We start from the raw sequence: 22,484 nt of genomic DNA on the forward strand, positions 1-22,484 counted from the left end.
CGCTCCCTCTCTCTTCCCCCCTCCTCCATCTCTTCCCTTCCTTTCTCTCCCCTCCTCCCCTTATCACACTTTGGTAAAATCTCAATAGTTAACTCCTCGCATCCTCTCTCCTTCTCAAAACCCATTGGAGGAGAATGTCAGAGGGGAGGAACCTCTGGCTTTCTCATCCAATGGGTTTTGAGAAGGAGGCGTGAAGAGAGGACGCAAGAAGAATACAATTGAGATCCTCCCAAAAATAGGCTGTCTGTGTCTCGGCAACACATTCATAAACGGGCTGACACTAGGCTGTCGACCGTGGACGGAGAACAGAAGAGCACATTTCATCACAAATATAATACGAGGGGTTCGTTTGATACGTGAATAAGATTGTAAAGTTTGTTGTCACTTGACCTGCGTAGGCTACACTATGGAGATCCAGAGCGTGGAATAGAGACGGACGGAGTAGCCTATCACATCTAAACCGATGATGAGCGGGGTTACCTCTGCCACAGGCTCGGCTTCGTGCCGCTTCGCCCAGTACTTCGTGGTGTGTGGATTGGATACGGAGACTGGTCTAGAACCCGAAGAATTAGCTGGTAAATATTGTTTTTTGATAGCCTATTATAGCATAATATAGAATAATAAAAAAAACGTTAACTCCCGAATTTGCCAACGCAATTGAAGGTGAAATCACCAAGAGGTCTTCAATCAATTGATTTATCAAAGTGACTGGGCGACCGTCCGAGGGTTTTACATTTTTTTTATCGAGCCCAGTCAGGTGAGAAGTGCAATAGTGCCTATCCATCCATCCAGGTTCGGTGAGACGTCAGGAAAACAGCTGAGACCGTGACGGTCAGCTGGGAGTGTTTGTTGTCGTGACAGGCAGAGCAGATATAGAAATCCCTTAAAATTGCCTTCTCAATCAATTCATATTTAACACAATGCAGTTTTGACTGATGGGCAACTCCAGTCCTCGTGTCCGGAGTGGTGTCATGCTCTCTCCATTCCTAACAAACACAGCTGATAATTCTAAACTGAAGATCATGATTAGTTGATTATTGGAGTCAGGTGTGTTTACTGGGGCCATGCCCGCGAGAACTGGAGTTTCCCCTCCCTGGCCTATATATATCCATGATTACAGCATATTTAGTGTTTCTATTGTCATTATAAAGTTTGCTGAACACTACCCACATCACTCCCTGGGGGTGGGGTTGTGTAGTTATTAGAGGAGAACGGCTGATCCCAACCACGCAGGCCAGGGTATTCTGGGCTGGACTGGTGTCACACTTCCCCATCCCTAGCAAAGATGGCTTTTTTAATATTTTAACTAATTGCAATTTAAACTGAAGCTCATTATTAGTTGATTATTGGAGTTGGGTGTATTAGCTGGGGTAAAAGTGTGACACTAGTCAGGACTGAAGTTGCCCTATGAGGTCCAGAGCCTGCAGGTTTTCTGTTCTATCTGGTAACTGAAGAAAACAATTTGAAAAGAAGTGAGATTAACTTGTACTATCCAAACTTTTTTTTTTTTCTTCCTGTTGCTCAATATTTTTACATTTTGTGCCATAATCAATGAACATGACCCAGGCTAGTGCACCACAGGATGAGACATCAGGGGAGGAATCATCAGGGGGGGAATCATCAGGGGGGGAATCATCAGGGGGGAATCATCAGGGGGGGAATCATCAGGGGGGGAATCATCAGGGGAGGAATCATCAGGGGAGGAGAGAACAGGGAGGAATCATCAGGGGAGGCCATGGTGACCATGACAGTCAACCACAGTGCCGCTGCGGTTGTGCCTGAAACCTGAGGGGGAAGTGGTCACTTCCAGAGCTATATGGCTAGACTCTTTCATGACATTATCTCTAAGAGAAAAGACTTACCCGCGAAGATAAATGCCTAAAGCACTGGGTGACCTTCCTATCGGCTCTGACCAGAATATCGGCAGTCATATTTTTCTGTTAAATCTATTTTCTTTTAAATGTTGAATCGCCACCATTCGTTCTCCCTCAGCAGTTGATCGTTAGGTAATCAGTCACCCACTGCTTTTAGAAAATCGTCTTCACGGTGTAGCTTTCTTGAATCCTCCTTTCTCATTCCAAGTATGAGGGTATGTATGTACAGTTGAAGTCGGAAGTTTACATACCCCTTAGCCAAATACATTTAAACTCAGTTTTTCACAATTAATGACATTTTAATCCTACTAAAAATGACTTGTCTTCGGTCAGTTGGGAACACCACTTTATTTTAAGAATGTGAAATGTCAGAATAGTATTAGAGAATTATTAATTTCAGCTTTTATTTCTTTCATCACATTCCCAGTGGGTCAGAAGTTTACATACACTCAATTAGTATTTGGTAGCATTGCCTTTAAATTTGTTTAACTTGGGTCACACGTTTTGGGTAGCCTTCCACAAGCTTCCCACAATAAGTTGGGTGAATTTTGGTCCATTCCTAATGACAGCTGGTGTAACTGAGTCAGGTTTGTAGGCCTCCTTGCTCGCACACGCTTTTTCAGTTCTGCCCACAAATTTTCTATAGGATTGAGATCAGGGCTTTGTGATGGCCACTCCAGTACCTTGACTTTGTTGTCCTTAAGTCATTTTGCCACAACTTTGGAAGTATGCTTGGGGTCACTGTCCATTTGGAAGACCCATTTGCGACCAAGCTTTAACTTCCTGACTGATGTCTTGAGATGTGGCTTCAATATAGCCACATACTTTTCCCGCCTCATGATGCCATCTATTTTGTGAAGTGCACCAGTCCCTCCTGCAGCAAATCACCCCCACAACATGATGCTGCCACCCCCGTGCTTCACGGTTGGGATGGTGTTCTTCGGCTTGCAAGCCTCCCCCTTTTTCCTCCAAACATAACGGTGGTCATTATGGCCAAACAGTTCTATTTTTGTTTCATCGGACCAAGGACATTTCTCCAAAAAGTACAATCTTTGTCCCCATGTGCAGTTGCAAACCGTTGTCTGGCTTTTTTTATGGCGATTTTGGAGCAGTGGCTTCTTCCTTGCTGAGCTTCCTTTCAGGTTATGTTGATATAGGACTCGTTTTACTGTGGATATAGATACTTTTGTACCTTTTTCCTCCAGCATCTTCACAAGGTCCTTTGCCTTTGTTCTGGGATTGATTTGCACTTTTTGCACCAAAGTACGTTCATTTCTAGGAGACAGAACGCGTCTCCTTCCTGAGCGATATAACGGCTGTGTGGTCCCATGCTGTTCATACTTGCCTACTATTGTTTGTACAGATGAACGTTATACCTTCAGGTCTTTGGAAATTGCTGATTTCTTTTGATTTTCCCATGATGTCAAGCAAAGAGGTACTGAGTTTGAAGGTAGGCCTTGGAAATACATCCATAGGTACACCTCCAATTGACTCAAATTATGTTAGTTAGCCTATCAGAAGCTTCTAAAGCCATGACATAATTCCATAAAGTTATCCAAGCTGTTTGAAGCCACAGTCATCTTAGTTTATGTAAACTTCTGACCCACTGGAATTGTGATACAGTGAAATAATCTGTCTGTAAACAATTGTTGGAAAAATTACTTGTCATGCACAAAGTAGATGTCCTAACCGACTTGCCAAAACTATAGTTTGTTAACAAGCAATTTGTGGAGTGGTTGAAAAATGAGTTTTAATGTCTCCAACCTGTATGTATAGAATATATGTTCCTCTTTACAGCCCTCAGGTTGTTGACACCAACAGGATTAAAAGGGAGGGGGCTGGGAGAGAATCCCTGTGGTGTGTAAATGGTATATTGCAAGCTCTGGTATACTGGATTCTCTATATTAAGTCCCAAGTGAGGAAGAGGCAAGGAATGTGTTATTCAGAGATCAATCTGCACCATCTTCCCACTGCCTCTCTGTCATTGTCAAATTCACAGAACACGCAGTCACACCCTGTATTCTTTGTGGAGGTGGGCGAGAAGGACAGGACAGGGGACTGAGCATCCAAGGCAGAATATCCTCTGTAGAATAGGTCTCCAGGGAACATGGTGGGGTGGTAACCGGACACATTTAACCCTCCAAGACTGTCGTCATACATCCTACATCCTATCTAGCCTGGCGTTTGTGTCAGGATGTTACACACCCTCACATTCACAACACCCCCTGCTGAGGATCACCTTATCAGATTTGGCAGTGAAAAGGAAAGGACGGGGGGGGGGGTGGATCTGGCCTGCTGCTGCTAGTGGATCTGGCCTTCACCTGTCTGCTTATGTAACATTAGGTCATACTAATCTGCTGCAGCAAGGCAATACTGCCTTTCATGGATTTGTGTGTGTCGGTAGATAAATTGCTTTGAGGGGTGTGTCTGCATATCTGTCGATGGTGAATGTTGTTTTGAGAGGTCTTATTTTCTTGTGTGTTTGTAATTGGAGAGTGACTTGAAAGAAACAATCTGCTCTTGTTGGCCCCTCAATAGATGCCTCTGTTTCTGCAGCCCTAATCTAATTTCACATGACGTTCCCGGCTGGAATGCCGGGTCGCCATGGTTTCAGCTCCCGGCTCCAAACGGACGGGTGACTGTCACAGGGAATGACATCAGTGTCAGGCGGGAACCACAGTGGGATGTTCAGGGACGCTGAAATGTCGCAAACAGGAAGACAAGGATGGACTGTTGAAGTCCGATTCGGCTATGTTCAATACAATTGAATATGAAAGGCTGGTGATTTATACATTGCATTTTTATCTTGTGAACTCTTGGTTGCTTCTGTTACCAATCAATGATCAAACCTGAGTCGTCCGTTCTCAAGAATGTGTTATCCCTCTGAGCGAAAGCCTTCACACAAGTCTTCCAGTCTGGGGGCAAGGTTAGCTATCATTTGAGAAAGCAAAGTTCGGCAAACCACATCTGCTACATTTCTTCAACCAGGAGACAGACGTAGGAGGTTCTTGTAATTGAGGCAGTGTCTGCTCATTCTGTCGTTTCATCTCTCAACCCACCTCCATCTCTCTCTCGTTCTCCTCCTCGTCATCTGCCCATCCGAGGGTATGATGAATTGAATGTGGTGGAGCAATTGAGTTAGGCAAGGATGAAATGCATCTCGCTTCTCACTCATCCCTGTCTCGGTCTGTCTGTTTGAAGGATGGAAAGCTGCGCATGACTGTTAATCATACTTTCATATGTCAGCTGTTTCATCATAGGTGCCTCGTCTTTAGGTGTCAGAGTCCTCCTCTGTCTGCATATTTGCTGTGTGGGAACTGGGTGTTTTAACAGTCTAGAGTAAGCCTACTAGGATCCTATGAAATTGTATGTGTTTGGAATCTTCTTTAACATCAAACATTACATCTATAGACCAATGAAAACCAGATGTCATCCTGTGATCAATCAGCAATGTTCATTAGGGCACACCATATCAAAATGTTTCTCAACAAACCAAGTCAAGCCTTTTTTTATTGGACAAGGTCTCGTACTGCCTTCACATTTTTAGTTTTGTTCTGTAAGTGTGCCTACTGAAAAAGACTCCAGTTTGATAATGAAATGGTAATATGTGGCATAACATGGTCCTCTTACTGAGGCTGAGTACTGCCGTGACTCTGACTAAACGCCCCTTGAGAAATCTATCCATGCTGGAGTGTGATCCTGTGGTGTTGAGATTCTGGGTGACGTTGCAGTCCCTGGAGTGGAACTGTGAGACTGAGGCCCTCTTCCGACGTGAATTCACTTTATCCTTCATTCTATCTTTTGTCCTTCCTTCCTCTGAGCAATCACTGATCCCTCGTGGCAGAAGTGGTGTGAGCATACATGTACGTAGGAGAATCTTGCTTTCGCTGGTGTTCATGAAGGGTTAAATGATGCGTTTAGGTAGTGTGTTACCCCGGCCAGCAGATCTGTTGCAGTCTCTCTAGAGTGGGCTGAGCTGATTTAGTCACACAGCCTAACCGAGGCACCGCTTTAATCTTTCATCCACAGAACCATAACAAGCCACCCTCGCTCCCTGCATCTCTCCTCTTATCTCCCTCTTTCTTTTCCTACATCTTTCCATCCCACTTCTCTTTCTGTCAGTTGAACTGGTTTTTTTTTCTCTCTTCCCCTCCATTTCTCTCTTTCTCTCCTTTAAAATCTTTCTTTAATGTGGTCAGCAACTTCCTAATATTTGACTTCCATCTCTGACACAACACTCTGGAAGCTATTCATTTCAAGTGCTTGTGTTTTTAAATGGGTCATGGTAAGGCATTAGAAGAACCGGTTCAGCGAGTCCACATGAACACTGAGCAGTGAAACCCAAATTACAATCCCAGGCATGGTTCGGGTTAAATGGAGCTTTCACACGTGTGTGTGTACTGTACATGGTGTCATCCCCTGATGGCTGGCTGAGTGTGTGTGAATGTTCACCCAACTAATTGCGTCAGCTGATGACTGGCTTCTTCAAGGCCATGATAACCGTAACGCCAGCGGAGACGGCTACCATGGAAACCAGACATCGTTCTCTTCTTGACGACGAGGCCCTGAGGAAGATCAAGGCCTGGTAGATAAACACAAAGACCACACTGATGACTCATCACATCTCTGCATGCCGTGTCCCTTGATTTAAAATCAAATGGAGAATTGGTACAACACTCAGCAAGATGGTCGTTTTTAATACCAGCTCTGATTCTCTTCCTTATCACACTGATATACAACATGGCTGCCCTGTTCTCATAACATAGCATGTGTACAACCCACCCACCAGAGTCGTATTCAATAGTGCACACACAGTAGCAGAACGTTACGCAATGGACAGCGAATACAAGTGTTTATTTTTGGACAATTTCAGGTAGTCCTGCATTTCAGGATGTTTTTTTTCCTAGCACCCAAACTTCATTACTACCCACCCACCAGCCTGATTCAAAGCAAAGCAATTCTCAGTTTTGCTCCGTCTCTTGCCTTCGGCATCCTTACTGTTCTCGGCTTTCCGTGCGTCATCGGAGAAGCAGGTGGAATGCTGGAATCTGGCTGGATAAGTGGATATGCGTCAAAGCATTAGATTACAAGATGTGTTTTTGTGTGTCCAAATGCCAGACAGAGTAGTATTGTGAAGAGTGGTGCACTCAAGGGAAGGAGAGTGACGGTGTTGCTTTAAATGAGGTAGTGAGTGTACTCGCCTGTGTCTTACATACAGAGGATATGTTTTACTATCCTTATGGGGACCTAACATCTTATTTCCATTCACAATACTATTTTTCCTAACCCTAACCCCTAATTGTAAACCTAAGCCTAAAATAGCCTTTGTCTTTGGGACATGGGAAATGTCCCCACTTGGTACAATTTCTTGTTTTACTTTCCCTGTGGGGACTTTTGGGGATTTTCTGGTACCCAAGAGGATATATATAATATATATATCACTGCTCAAAAAAATAAAGGGAACACTAAAATAACACATCCTAGATCTGAATGAATGAAATCATCTTATTAAATACTTTTTTCTTTACATAGTTGAATGTGCTGACAACAAAATCACACAAAAATAATCAATGGAAATCCAATTTATCAACCCATGGAGGTCTGGATTTGGAGTCCCACTCAAAACTAAAGTGGAAAACCACACTACAGGCTGATCCAACTTTGATGTAATGTCCTTAAAACAAGTCAAAATGAGGCTCAGTAGTGTTTGTGGCCTCCACGTGCCTGTATGACCTCCCTACAATGCCTGGGCATGCTCCTGATGAGGTGGCGAATGGTCTCCTGAGGGATCTCCTTCCAGACCTGGACTAAAGCATCTGCCAACTCCTGGACAGTCTGTGGTGCAACGTGGCGTTGGTGGATGGAGCGAGACATGATGTCCCAGATGTGCTCAATTGGATTCAGGTCTGGGGAACCGGTGGGCCAGTCCATAGCATCAATGTCTTCCTCTTGCAGGAACTGCTGACACATTCCAGCTACATGAGGTCTAGCATTGTCTTGCATTAGGAGGAACCCAGGGCCAACCGCACCAGCATATGGTCTCACAAGGGGTCTGAGGATCTCATCTCGGTACCTAATGGCAGTCAGGCTACCTCTGGCGAGTACATGGAGGGCTGTGCGGCCCCCCCAAAGACATGCCACCCCATACTATGACTGACCCACCGCCAAACCGGTCATGCTGGAGGATGTTGCAGGCAGCAGAACGTTCTCCACGGCGTCTCCAGACTGTCACGTCTGTCACATGTGCTCAGTGTGAACCTGCTTTCATCTGTGAAGAGCACAGGGCGCCAGTGGCGAATTTGCCAATCTTGGTGTTCTCTGGCAAATGCCAAACGTCCTGCACGGTGTTGGGCTGTAAGCACAACCCCCACCTGTGGACGTCGGGCCCTCATACCACCCTCATGGAGTCTGTTTCTGACCGTTTGAGCAGACACATGCACATTTGTGGCCTGCTGGAGGTCATTTTGCAGGGCTCTGGCAGTGCTCCTCCTGCTCCTCCTTGCACAAAGGCGGAGGTAGCGGTCCTGCTGCTGGGTTGTTGCCCTCCTACGGCCTCCTCCACGTCTCCTGATGTACTGGCCTGTCTCCTGGTAGCGCCTCCATGCTCTGGACACTACGCTAACAGACACAGCAAACCTTCTTGCCACAGCTCGCATTGATGTGCCATCCTGGATGAGCTGCACTATCTGAGCCACTTGTGTGGGTTGTAGACTCCGTCTCATGCTACCACTAGAGTGAAAGCACCGCCAGCATTCAAAAGTGACCAAAACATCAGCCAGGAAGCATAGGAACTGAGAAGTGGTCTGTGGTTACCACCTGCAGAACCACTCCTTTATTGGGGGTGTCTTGCTAATTGTCTATAATTTCCACCTGTTGTCTATTCCATTTGCACAACAGCATGTGAAATTGATTGACAATCAGTGTTGCTTCCTAAGTGGACAGTTTGATTTCATAGAAGTGTGATTGACTTGGAGTTACATTGTGTTGTTTAAGTGTTCCCTTTATTTTTTTGAGCTATATATATATACCCCCCTCTCTCTGTATGTAAGTGGATCAGGCAGCTGACACAGGGGACAGTCAGAGGCATCAGGCAGACAAGGTAATACATCAAGGTCAGAGGAAGTGAGTGTCACTGGTGACGCACTCAAACGGCCTCAAATTTTTTAAGGAATTCTCTCCTTCCCTTCAGTGCCAAACCAAGGATAATCTTTTTTTAATTTATCAGGCCCCAGGTTCAGCATGTACCGTTAATTTGGGATCCATTCTGTGCATTGATCCTCCTTCTACAACCTCTTTACTCATTTTTAGCGTGAGGGGATGGAGGGTGCAGCGGGAGGGGAGCGTGAGGGGATGGAGGGTGCAGCGGGAGGGATGGAGGGTGCAGCGTGAGGGGAGCGTGAGGGGATGGAGGGTGCAGCGGGAGGGGATGGAGGGTGCAGCGTGAGGGGAGCGTGAGGGGATGGAGGGTGCAGCGGGAGGGGATGGAGGGTGCAGCGGGAGGGGAGCGGGAGGGAGGGTGCAGTGTGAGGGGATGGAGGGAGGGTGCAGCGGGAGGGGATGGAGGCAGGGTGCAGCGGGAGGGGAGCGTGAGGGGATGGAGGGGTGCAGCGGGAGGGGAGCGGGAGGGAGGGTGCAGCGTGAGGGGATGGAGGGAGGGTGCAGCGGGAGGGGAGCTGGAGGCAGGGTGCAGCGGGAGGGGAGCGTGAGGGGATGGAGGGTGCAGCGGGAGGGGATGGAGGCAGGGTGCAGCGGGAGGGGAGCGTGAGGGGATGGAGGGTGCAGCGTGAGGGGATGGAGGGTGCAGCGTGAGGGGAGCGTGAGGGGATGGAGGGTGCAGCGTGAGGGGATGGAGGGAGGGTGCAGCGGGAGGGGATGGAGGGTGCAGCGGGAGGGGATGGAGGCAGGGTGCAGCGGGAGGGGAGCGTGAGGGGATGGAGGGTGCAGCGGGAGGGGATGGAGGCAGGGTGCAGCGGGAGGGGAGCGTGAGGGGATGGAGGGTGCAGCGTGAGGGGAGCGTGAGGGGATGGGAGGGGATGGAGGGTGCAGCGGGAGGGGAGCGTGAGGGGATGGAGGGTGCAGCGGGAGGGGATGGAGGGTGCAGCGTGAGGGGAGCGGGGGGGATGGAGGGAGGGTGCAGCGGGAGGGGATGGAGGCAGGGTGCAGCGGGAGGGCAGCGTGAGGGGATGGAGGGTGCAGCGGGAGGGGATGGAGGGTGCAGCGTGAGGGGAGCGGGAGGGGATGGAGGGAGGGTGCAGCGTGGAGGGGATGGAGGGAGGGTGCAGCGTGAGGGGCTGGCGGGTGCAGCAGCTGCTGTGGAAGCTCCTCTGGGGTTGTTGTGATCTGGGTCTCCCAGGGCTTCCCATCTTCACTATAGGACCACGCCTCTGTCTCACCTTTCTACATTTTTCTTCTAGCCCTGTCTGAAAATGGCTAGCGGGCTACCTTAAGATCCTTCTCTGGTCTCACTGCTTCTGTCTCAACCCTCTACAATCTCACCTCTAGCTCAATAAAGGGATTAAACACACACAGGGATTTTAGCTGGTGTCAAATGAAGGGTAAACAGTTGTGCTGTCTCTGATATTAAATCCTGACCCTATCTGGTAACCACAGTGTTCTCCACCATGTCCCCTTATTAAGAATTCAGTGCGGCGATGAAGGTCACTTGTCCCTCTGATTTTGTCTGTGCCAGTATTGCAACGCTGACATGCTCACTCTTTCTTTGTCCCTGCCCTCCCTCTCTCTTTCAACATCTGTTTGTCTTCTCTCATCTCTTTCCTAGGTGAGAGCTTTGAGCAGAGCCCCATCCGGAGGTCCTTCAAGTCCAAGGTTCTGTCCCACTACCCTGAGAGCACAGACAGGAGTCCCTTCAACAGAGATGCAGTCAACATGGTAAGACGGTGGAGCTACGATTCGTTTAGAGAAGTTCTATACAGAGAAGAGGGTTAAGTCATTATTTTTATGGCATTTGGGCTGTTTTAGCCCTTTCTAGAGATGGTTGTCATGTGTCCATGTGAAAACAGCTTCATTTATTGCATTCATTACAAGAAAGTGTGTCATGTTGAATTACAGTACAGCTTATTGTGGACATTCTGTTGTATTCTGTTACACAGAATAGGGGAATTTATTGGTTTGTGCACTATTGTTTTGTTAATGTATGTTTTTGGGGTTTAACAATGCTGTCGCAAATCTGTCAGTGTAAATTAGTAATTGAACCAATTGAAAGTAATAAACAAAATGCTGATGGTTTGGAACTGCTGTGACATCACAAATTAGTTTGGTTCTCCAGTACCACAATGCATTTCTCTTTTATGCAAATGAGAATGTTTCAAGTGTTATCATTTTTAATTAAGAAGCATTTTTGAAACATTAGTATCCTTCAAAATGTATGGAATTTCAATAATAAAATAAGTTGTTTAATGGCACATTCTTGTCTGGATAATGAAAGCACTAGGCAGGAACTCGACAGCATTTAATTTTAAATGAACCAATAAACAAATGTTAGTTTTTCATGAAGCTAAAGCCTGTTGTGAGCACAGACACTGAAGTACTTTGTAACAGATGGATAGAGTAACTTTTCATGGAGCCACACTCAGCTCTGACTCTCTCCACAAATAAGACCCCTTTGTTCTTTATTTTAACAACTTTTACACAACTTGTGTGCCGCCTCATTGGTCTCCCGGTCGCGGCCGGCTGCGACAGTCCGGGATCGAATTTGGGTCTGTAGTGACACCTCAAGTACTGTGATGCAGTGCCTCAGACCGCTGCGACACTCGGGAGGCGAATAAGGGCCCTCTTTCTTTTTTTTTAAAACCGCTAGTCTTCAATGTTATTTGTCAGAATGGACGCTCTTCAGAATGATTTGACCCCTCATCCCTGTCCATAATTCCTTGTGTGTTTGATACAAGAACATGTTATTGAAGGCAGTTGACACTGTCATTCTTTCTGTATTTTCCCTCTTCCCCTCCTCCTACCGCTCTCCGCCTTTTTCTCTTTTGTTCCTCTGCTATGTCCTCTAAAACATCCCAACTCTTCTGTCCATATCTCTCCCCCCCCACCACCTCTTCATCCTCCTTCCCCTCACTCATCTTTCAATTTTTCTCACGTATCACCTTCCCCTCTCCTCCTCCCTTCCCCTCTCTCCTCCTCCCTTCGTCTCTGTCTCCATCTCTCTCGATACTCCCTCCTCCTCATCATCATCTCTCTCTTTCCCCAGCTCTGCATGCCGCGGGGCCTGTCGTTCCGTAGTCAGGCGGACAGCCGTGACTCCCGCTTCCACTCCTTCACGGTCGCTCGGGACGACGGCACACACTCCTACGGCTTTGTGCACATGTACTACGAGGAGGTGACGAGCGCCCAGATCACCGCGGCGATGCAGACCCTCCATCAGATGCACCACGTGGAGCATCACTCCACCTCTTCTTCATCCCGCTCTACCTCCTCTGCCTCCTCCCCCTCCACATCCAGCATGGACTCTCTGGTGAGCAGCCTGGACGAGTCGGATGCTCCTTCTCTGGCAGAGCGTCCCCTGATGGCTTGTTTGGGCTGCACATCGGGCTCCTTCCAGCCGGCCCGGGACACCCTGTATGTCTCCAAGGCCCTCTGCCTCCTGACGCCCCTCCCCTTCCTCCTCGCCGCCCGCCACTTCCTGTCCCAGCTGCACCAGGCGGTGACATCGCACGCCGCCCCGCCGCTGCCCCTAGAGAGCTACATCCACAACATCCTGTATGAGGTGCCCGCACCGCCGCCTGGTCGGTCGCTCCGGTTCCACGGGGTCCAGGGGCCCATTGTGTGCCAGCAGCCCGGCCCAGAGGAGCTCCCGCTGGGGGACTACCCACTGGGAGAGGCCTTCTCTCTGCTGGGGGTGGAGAACCTGGTGAGACTGCTCACCTCTGTGCTACTGGAGACCCAGGTCCTGCTTTACTCACAAGGTGAGGACCAAAGGACCAGGCAGCGTTTGCTGAAAGATCAACAACCTAGGTTTTTTTTTCTTCTAACCTTCACTCTAAAGTGTGTACATGTTCAATTCCCATCATGCACTTTAAAGTATTAGATCGGTACTGGAGTTGTACCCCAAACAGCACACGTTGATGTAGCCCCAGACAAACTCACCTGATTCAACTAATAATCAAGCCCCCAGGTGAGTTTGTCTGGCGCTACAACAACGTGTAGTGTTGGGGGTACGGGAGGACTGGGGCTTGGACACCCGCCACTAGTCCATGGTGGTGAGTGTATGAGTGTACAACCTCATCACAACTAAAACTTCACCGCAACACATGTATCCATGATGAGTACCACCAGGGTCAAATTCCTCAAATCAACAACAATTTAAAATCTCCTCTCCGTCTCTGTCTCCATACTATCAAAAGGTTGACGACAACAACTTAACAATACAACACATTAGTACACCGAGGTCCAATTCCCTCCGTCTTTCCATCTCTGTCTCAGACTACCAGCGGTTGATGACTGTGGCAGAGGGCATCACCACCCTGCTGTTCCCGTTCCAGTGGCAGCATATCTACCTGCCCATCCTGCCCGCTCCCCTGCACCACCTCCTGGATGCACCAGTGCCCTTCCTCATGGGTATCCAGAGGAGGGACGGTGCTCAACGCTCCACTCTGGATCTGTCCAATGAGGTACAGTATTAGAATGGCATGTACATGGTCATCTGTGTTTGGGACTGTAGCCATCTAATGGAGGCCTTTTTTTAAAACACTTTTATCCTCAAAATGGCTTTATTTAACCAGTTGACTTATTGTGAACACATTCTCTTCTTTAATAACCACCTGACCAAGAAGGAGTGATAAATGTATTGCACTTGCGATGCAGTAGGACAAACAATGTTGCCACTCATTCCTAAGTTCCTATTTCTCTAAGAATGGGAGGTTGCTGAATCCACATACCCAGTGAGTTTTAAATCCACTATTGAATCCCATTTTAATTGGCTTTACCACATGGAATTAGAAGCATTTTAGTTCACATTCTCTGTAGCTTCCCAGTAGGCATTGTGATACACATTTTGACAGGAATTCACTGACCTTGCAAAACATTCCAACAAGCTTTCCAGCAGTCTAATGTACACTGTCAGTCATTCTAATAACAGGCATTCCAGTACGCATTGTAACAGACAGTGAAAGAGCATTGTAACATTTGCTGCATTCTTGCAGTGCCTGTACTAATTAATCCTATTCTGGTTGCATATTAACATCCCCCTGCTCTCTGGTGCTGATGAAATATAGAGATTCACACATCTCAGGCGATCTACACTTCTCCCCAAATCACACCATGCTGTATAAGCGTTTTGCTAGGTTTGCATCCCAAATGGGGTCCTATTCCCAATATAGTGCACTACTTTTGACCAGGACCCATAGGGCTTTATGTAGGGGAATAGGGTGCCATTTAGGATACAGCTCAGGAGTTTTCTTTGAAGTGGTAGAGTTGGCCCATAAATACACCAGTAGAAGGAGAGCGCTGAGCCGTGGGCGACGGTGGGAGGAGGAAGGCACCGAACATCACATTTCCAGAGAAATCGGACAACGTGAATAATTAACAGGGTTTAAGGACTGCCCACTTTATTTCTGGGTTTTTGAGAGGATAAGGATAACATGGTAGGTAGCGATGCAGATGGCAGAACGCATCGAGAGCGTGTCCTATTGGAAATGTATTTTTATACAATCCCCTCCTTGTAGTTCCATCCTTCCAGCAGGGTTGAATAATAAAAAAAATATCTGTAGCCTTATCCGAAGGCTTTTTAAACGGCACAGATTTGTTTTAATGGAATTTAGCTGATGCATCACAGTGGAATGTTCTTAGATTTTGTCATGGTGAATTGGGTCACCATACTGTGAGGTGGGGGGGGGGGGGGGTTTGTCATAGAGGATTTGTTGCCTTTCCTATGAGAAGAGGAGCAGTGATGCATTTGAATCATATCACCCTTTAAAGGCACATTATTCGTTATGTTTGACAACTTAAATGAATGATACCCATTGTTCATGCCCGTTCTTAAAGAATATCACTGTCTTGTTGTTTTTCAAGTTGAGGAGTAGGCCTTTAAAGTAGAATTGTAAACAAACGGTAGTCTGTGTGACTCAGTCATCACATGGGGTTAATAACAAACTTAAGCAGAGCACACTGTCAATGCTGTTGAATGGGATTTGGTGTCAGTCTCTGACGTAGTTCTATGTGCCAGGCTAGTGCCTGCTCGGCTTCTCTCCAGAGGTCGACTCATTTTTCTGACTGTTTTTGCATTTATAAAAAAACGTGTGTCTGTGAATGAGGTGATCGTCCCAGATCTGTTTGGCTGTATAGCCAACTCCAATGGACAGAGTTGGTTATACAGCACAAAGACCTATGGGACTAGGATATGTAAATCTAGTACTTGCCAAGCGAGATGGGCCATAGAGGGGGCATTTTGAGAGGGGAAAGGTTAAAGGAGAGATGCAATGTAGGAAGAGACTGATCTGGGGAAGAGGGATTTGAAGGTAGGAGTTGCGGACAAACGGTGTAGATGTAGTGAGAGCAATACACATCACTGCAGCTGCTCACTCACTACATCTCCCATACTCCCCTGGGGCAGTGCACTACTTGTCAGAAGGTCATGGTGTTGGGGCGGCTGCTGCATACTTAACTGCTTAAGTAAGCCTTGTTCGAGCCAGGATGGCCCATATTGCAGGAGACTGTCCCCTGTTTCTGTAACTTGAGGCAACTTGATGTACAAGTACACCCCCTGGACAGGCCCCTAGTTTGTCGCAGGGCCTTAACTGTCGATCCATCTTGCTGAGTGCCAAGCAGAGAGACACCGGACCCATTTTTTGTCTTTGGTTTGACTTGAACAGGGATTGAACCCCCAACCTTCTAATCTCAAGGCAGATACTCTACCCATAAGGCCACTGAATTCCACTGACAGCTGGGCCACTCACTTTATTACACCACACCTTACAGATGACAGTTGCACTTTCAGTACAGTTGCGGGCCCTAAAAAGTGAGGCTAGGTTGAACAATTGCCTCTGTGTGTGTGTCTGCTTCAGGGTTGTGACTTATAGGAGCTCTACGGTAAAAAAAAGAAAAGTTTACTATCCACAACTGTACCACTGCTTGACTAACCTTTTTAATGGACCTGGATGGGTACAGAGGGTGCATCCCAATAATCTCTCTTAGTGCCTGAAATGTCTTTTCCTTCACTACCCCTCACAATTGTAAAAGCATTGGATTGGTGTTGTCATGGGCCAGAGGGAGTTTCCATACACCAGTCATTTTTCCTTAAAAACCATGAAAGGAGTGAACAAGTGCACACTTCGGGAGATCTGAACTGCGACGCACCCAGTGTGTCTACGCCACATGGCATAATGTGTTGAATTGCAGGAAATTGACTTTAAAACGTAAATCTTTCTCCCCACCGTCAGGAGGAGGGCCATTAAAAAAATGTGGCCGCTTGGTGTGGGGGCAGCAGAGGCTGCTGAGTGTAGGAAGGCTCATAATAATGGTGGAGCAAATGGCATCAAACCATGTATTTGATAACATTCCGCTCCAGCCATTACCACAAGCGTTTCCTCCCCAATTAAGGTGCCACCAACCTCCTGTGATGTATTACAGCTTTGCTGTTTAACCTTTTGCAGTTTTCCTATCTCCCCTTTGTAAGTGATAACAGCAATAGTTTGCTAATGCTTCATGTACTAATATGTCAGTATCTGCGCTAATTGTGGTCTAACGTCAACGAGCATAGTTGAGTCTCTCTGATCTTAATGGGATGTTTGCATACTTGGCCCTAATCCTATCAGTGGTAATAACCTCTACAATCTGAATGATCTACATGAAGAAGAGTTGCTTGTGCCACTCTGCCAGGATGGGTCTGTGTTCCCTTTCTGAACATTTTAACAAGGGTTCTGATTCCGCAGCCTTCTCCCAAAGTATGCACTTGCACACTCCCTGTCTGGGATTTAGCAATGATGGAATCTCCCTCCAGCCAATCCTTAACTGCTAAATCCATGATGGGGAGTATTCATGTGCACACTTTGGGAAAGATCCCTTATTTGATAATGATGGATAAACAGATTTTTAAGTTTACTGTTGCCTTCCCATCCCCCTCTCCAGGCCAATCTGTGCTTCGTGGACATTGACAACCACTGCGTGGATCCACCCGAGGACCTGCCCCTCTTCCCAGACCAGCTGGAGCTCATCCAGGAGCTGAACGAGGTTCTGCTGCGCTTCGGCCTCCAGCCATACGGGGGTGCTACAACCACCATGCCCGCCCCTGCCGCTCCCCCCTGCCTCAGCAGCCTAGTCCTGGAGGACCTGATGGAAGACCGGCGCAATGGGAACCTGGGAGGGGAGGAGTTGGCCGTGCTGGAACGACTGCAAGCACTGGCCAGGAGGTGTGGAGGAGGGGGAATGGCGGGAGGGAAGACGCTGGGACGGGCGTTCGAGGAGGAAGAGGAGGAGCTGAAGGCAGCCAAGATGAATGTACAGCTGAGGGAGGTGTTCGCGGGGCGTTTCACCTCCATGTTCGGGAGGTACGAAGAGTTTGTGATCCACAGCGCTCCCGACCTGGAGTCCTGGCTGGGCAACCGTGAGGGAACGAGCAACTTTGATAAGGTAATGAAGATCCATCAACAATCATTCACTGAATGAATACCATAGACTCTCCTATCCATAGCCTACTCCTTCAGTCAGTAATCCTACATACATGGACAGGAAGCTGTTATTCAGGATACAAGCAGTATTCTACCACTGTTAGTGATTTTAAGTGAAGTGTTAACATTTTATGTACTTGTGCGTTTTTCTATCCCCAGGGCTCTTTCCTGTCGGCGCAGCCTGCCACACACCTACACTTCCTGTCTCGGTTCCTGGAGACGGCCATGTTTTCATCGTTCGTAGACAGCAAGGTGTTGTCTCGCTGGGCAGACCGGGAGCCACTGCAGCGCATGTTCGACAAGCGCTTGGAGAGGGAGCGCCTCTACAACACGTTCGAGGACGATCCTGGCAACCGTCACTACAGGAAGTGCACAGTGCTCCATGAGTCAGGTGGGTTGGGGTTGTTGCCTGATGAACATGTTCTGTTTGTCCTTTGTCCAAAGCATAGAGCAGGGTTCTCCAATAAGTGGCCTATGGGTGATTCTATTCGGCCCCCACATTTTCTGAGCAAAAAAATACTGAAATTCTGTTTTTGTCAAATACTATACATGTTTGGGTGTCTTGCTGTCAATTTGCATTGTAAAACTTTAACTTTGCTCTGGCCCCCAACCCTCCCCCTCAAGGAAACTGGGGACCCCTGGCATGGAGGTCATTGGGAGGCAGGGATTAGCTAAGGATGCAAGCATCTCCAAAACCACAGAACACACATTATATGTCTTGTCATTTTTTTTCTTTCTACTCCCTATAATCCCTCAGTTCCACTGAAGAGAGAATCAAAGGAAGGAAAACTTTGCCAGAGCACCGTAGAATGCCAGAACATGAGAGGGATGGGGAATATTCCGTTCTGGGGTAAAATAGTCCAGTATCAATCTGAGAGAATGAAAAGGTAGACACGAGAGGGGGAGAAAGCGAGAGAGAGGCATTGATGGTAAGAGGTACAAAATGATGAATGGGGGAGACGGGGAATACTAGAGGGGTGGAGGATGGGGAATACTAGAGGGGGGGAGGATGTGGAGGATGGGGAATACTAGAGGGGGGGGAGGATGGGGGGGGATGGGGAATACTAGAGGGGTGGGGGATGGGGGGGATGAGGAATACTAGAGGGGTAGAGGATGGGGGGGATGAGGAATACTAGAGGGGGGGAGGATGGGGAATACTAGAGGGATGGGGAATACTAGAGGGGTGGGGGATGGGGAATACTAGAGGGGTGGGGGATGGGGAATACTAGAGGGGTGGGGGATGGGGAATACTAGAGGGGTGGGGGATGGGGAATACTAGAGGGGTGGGGGATGGGGAATACTAGAGGGGTGGGGGATGGGGAATACTAGAGGGGTGGGGGATGGGGAATACTAGAGGGGGGGAGGATGGGGGGATGGGGGGATAAGGAATACTAGAGGGGGGAGGATGGGGAATACTAGAGGGATGGGGAATACTAGAGGGGGGAGGATGGGGAATACTAGAGGGGGGGAGGATGGGGAATACTAGAGGGGGGGGAGGATGGGGAATACTAGAGGGGGGGAGGATGGGGGGGGGAGGAATACTAGAGGGGGGGATGGGGAATACTAGAGGGGTGGAGGATGGGGGGATGGGGGGATAAGGAATACTAGAGGGGTGGAGGATGGGGGGATGGGGGGATAAGGAATACTAGAGGGGGGAGGAGGAGGATGGGGAATACTAGAGGGGTGGAGGATGGGGGGATGAGGAATACTAGAGGGGGGGAGGATGGGGGGATGAGGAATACTAGAGGGGGGGAGGATGGGGAATACTAGAGGGGGGAGGATGGGGAATACTAGAGGGGGGGGAGGATGGGGAATACTAGAGGGGGGGAGGATGGGGGGGATGGGGAATACTAGAGGGGTGGAGGATGGGGGGATGAGGAATACTAGAGGGGGGGAGGATGGGGAATACTAGAGGGGGGAGGATGGGGGAATACTAGAGGGGGGGGAGGATGGGGAATACTAGAGGGGGGGAGGATGGGGAATACTAGAGGGGGGGGAGGATGGGGAATACTAGAGGGGGGGGAGGATGGGGAATACTAGAGGGGGGAGGATGGGGAATACTAGAGGGGGGAGGATGGGGGGATGGGGAATACTAGAGGATGGGGGGATGGGGAATACTAGAGGGGTGGGGGATGGGGGGATGGGGAATACTAGAGGATGGGGGGATGGGGGGATGGGGAATACTAGAGGATGGGGGGATGGGGAATACTAGAGGGGTGGGGGATGGGGGGATGGGGAATACTAGAGGGGTGGGGGATGGGGGGATGGGGAATACTAGAGGGGAGGGGGATGGGGGGGTGAGGAATACTAGATGAGTGGAGGATGGGGGGGAGGAAAAGTAGCACATGAGGAAGAAACCAGTACATTGTGTCCCTATAATGAGACCCTCAACTCTCAGCTTTGAAGTTCTGCCAAGCGCTCTGCAGAGACTGCACCACTAAATCTGCTTCAGTCTCTCTCTGGGTCTCTGTTTTAAGTTTCTCTCACTCTGTGTTTCCCAGCAATGTGGGCTTTGAAAGCAAACCAGATAGGGATTCACTTCCACATCACGACAACAACACATGACCTTGTTTCTGCACAAAGAGCTTTCCGGATTAGACATGCAGTATGACGACGTATCTACAACTCTGGATTTGAAAGGAGGCTTATTCAAATGGTCCTTCGATGTCGGACTACAGAGGAATGAGAATTTAGAAATGAACATGATGTAGAAAATACACTATTGAGCAGAGTCCTGTATGGCTCAGTTGGTAGAGCATGGCACTTGCAATGCCTGGATTGTGGGTTTGATTCCCGCTGGGGCAACCCCATACAAAAATACATGAATATAAGTTGCTTTGGATAACGGACTCTGCTAAATGGCTATTATTACAGTGCTGGCCTGGTTACATATCCACCATAGTTCCTGCAAATGACAATGGGTAATCGGTGTAATTCCGTTATCATGGAATTGCCTCTGTGACAGGAATATATCAGGCAGCACAGTATGGCTTGGGTCAGCACACTAGTGTGAAAAGGTTACTAGAGGCTGCCTCTCCTACAACCTTCTCCAGTAGGCCCCACTCACATCCCCCACCTCGATTATCCTCTGGTTCCCAGTCCAGGCCATGGAGCGCAGGCTGCTTAAGGCTGACCACACGGCCATCCACCCCCACCTGTTGGACATGAGGATTGGCCAGGGCCGACACCAACAGGGCTGCTTCCCCAGGCTACAGGCTGATGTACTGGCACAGGGACACCACACCAACAAGTAAGTAACACACGCCCATATATACACACACGTACACAACAATTACCTACACACACAAATGATCTACACAAACACACACAGTACATTGTGTCTGTGTGCAGGTGGTCAAGTCGTTACATCCCTAAGAGACCAGTGACCACTGAGACCACCTCAGGACTGGACAATGACCAGAGAGAGGTAAATTCCTGCTTTAGTTATGTAGTCCAAAATCTACCTCTAGCCCGTTTCCCATACCTGGTGTAAACAATATTGTAATGCCTTTACCTTTCTTTGCGTGAACACCATTCTGCCTTCTGGGCCGTGCTCATAAGGGCACACAATGGAAAACATTTCTAAAACAACGATTTGTAACGGGGAAAAAGAAAATGTGCCTTATTGAACAAGTCCAGCTAGTGCCTCTCTGTTTCAGTCTGATCTACAAACCCAGGATGGGTAGGGGCTAGGCCAGGAAAGGAGTTATTGGCTGTTTTCAGAATCAACTTTTTAGTATTGGCTGTTGTTCTCTGTGTTCATCCAATAGAAGTTCTCTCCGGGGAGGAGGAGCCTATGCCAGTCTAAGCTGCTTGACCCCTCCCCCTCAGCTGTCACTCAAACCCAGCGTGGGTTCGTGGAGGGGCTGCTGAGGGAGTGTCGTGTGAAGGTAAGGGGTCTCCTTAAGGCATCCGAATGCTTCCCAGCCAGTAGAGTTTGTGCAGATATTATGACGACATTTTGTGATGTTTTGGACTTATTCAGCTGTTCGGGGGCACTTCTTTTAATTTTTTTCAGGGAGGCCAGCCTAAATTCGGGGCCGAACTCTACAAGTAGTGATGAAGTCAATCTCACCTGTTAACACTTTTTTTTTATTTTCGTGTCATTCGCCAGTTGGCAACCCATCCCTTACTGGATTGTAAAGACAGCATATTAAAAATTGAATGGTTGTCTGTGTCCCAAATTGGCACCCTTTTCCCTATATAGTGTACCACTTTTGCCTCAAGCCTCAGTAGTGCACTATGTAGGGAAAAGGATGCCATTTCAGAGGTAACCAATGTGTGGGTGCTGTTATTCTGTCCTCAAGATGGAAGCAGTGTCAAGGTGTGTATTACCTGTAGTTTAGTGCAGGGATTCAGTCTGCCCTGGGTCCCCCACTGGCTGCATGGTTTGGTTTTTGCCCTAAACACTACACAGCCCATTAAAATAATCAAAGCTTGATGATGAGTTGGTTATTTGAAACAGACGTGTAGTGTTTAGGGCAAAAACCAAAACGTGCACCCAGGGCAGAGTATGTGAGCGGCGCGTGCTCAATTTGACTGGAGCGAGATTCCCAAAGGCTGGAGCGTCTGTCTTTTACATTAAAAGGTAAAGAATTTCACAGAGTGGACTTTCCCTTTCTTTAAATATATGCCTTTTGGAATCCAGCACCCAAATACTTTCTACCACAAACATTTGAGCACACCAATTCCTTTTAAGAATTCAGATGTGCCAAGTCTTCTCACCCACTCTAGTAGTGCTCAGGGCATCCCTGCCCCAGCATGCATTTGTTGCCCCTTGCTGTAGCTACTGTCATGGAGGAAGCTAAATATTTTCATAAAGAAACTTCTACAACATACAGGTGTTAAATCAAGATGAGGACCAAGAGAGGGAGTGCGGTGATGTAGTGTCCACTGTTATGTGTAAGGCTTCGAACACAACAACTGAGATTTTTGCACAAAATAGCACGCAGCATCATCTGGATATGTATTCAACATTCACCTT

At 48.1% G+C, this 22,484-nt stretch overlaps 1 protein-coding gene across 1 annotated transcript in view; it reads left to right on the plus strand.

The window, feature by feature from the left end:
* The first annotated feature begins 236 nt into the window (after positions 1–236).
* LOC106584672 (DENN domain-containing protein 5B) overlaps positions 237–22,484 on the plus strand; it is a 39,551-nt gene continuing 17,303 nt past the window's right edge. The window contains exons 1-9 of the mRNA XM_014170175.3: positions 237–575; positions 10,654–10,763; positions 12,088–12,802; positions 13,320–13,507; positions 16,962–17,462; positions 17,660–17,891; positions 20,600–20,750; positions 20,852–20,927; positions 21,271–21,390. Coding sequence (XP_014025650.3) covers positions 464–575; positions 10,654–10,763; positions 12,088–12,802; positions 13,320–13,507; positions 16,962–17,462; positions 17,660–17,891; positions 20,600–20,750; positions 20,852–20,927; positions 21,271–21,390 — 2,205 coding nt within the window. The 5' untranslated portion in view covers positions 237–463. The remainder of the gene's footprint in view (positions 576–10,653; positions 10,764–12,087; positions 12,803–13,319; positions 13,508–16,961; positions 17,463–17,659; positions 17,892–20,599; positions 20,751–20,851; positions 20,928–21,270; positions 21,391–22,484) is intronic.

Source organism: Salmo salar, chromosome 23, assembly GCF_965601325.2.
Source record: "Salmo salar chromosome 23, fSalSal1, whole genome shotgun sequence".
Lineage (NCBI taxonomy): Eukaryota > Metazoa > Chordata > Actinopteri > Salmoniformes > Salmonidae > Salmo > Salmo salar.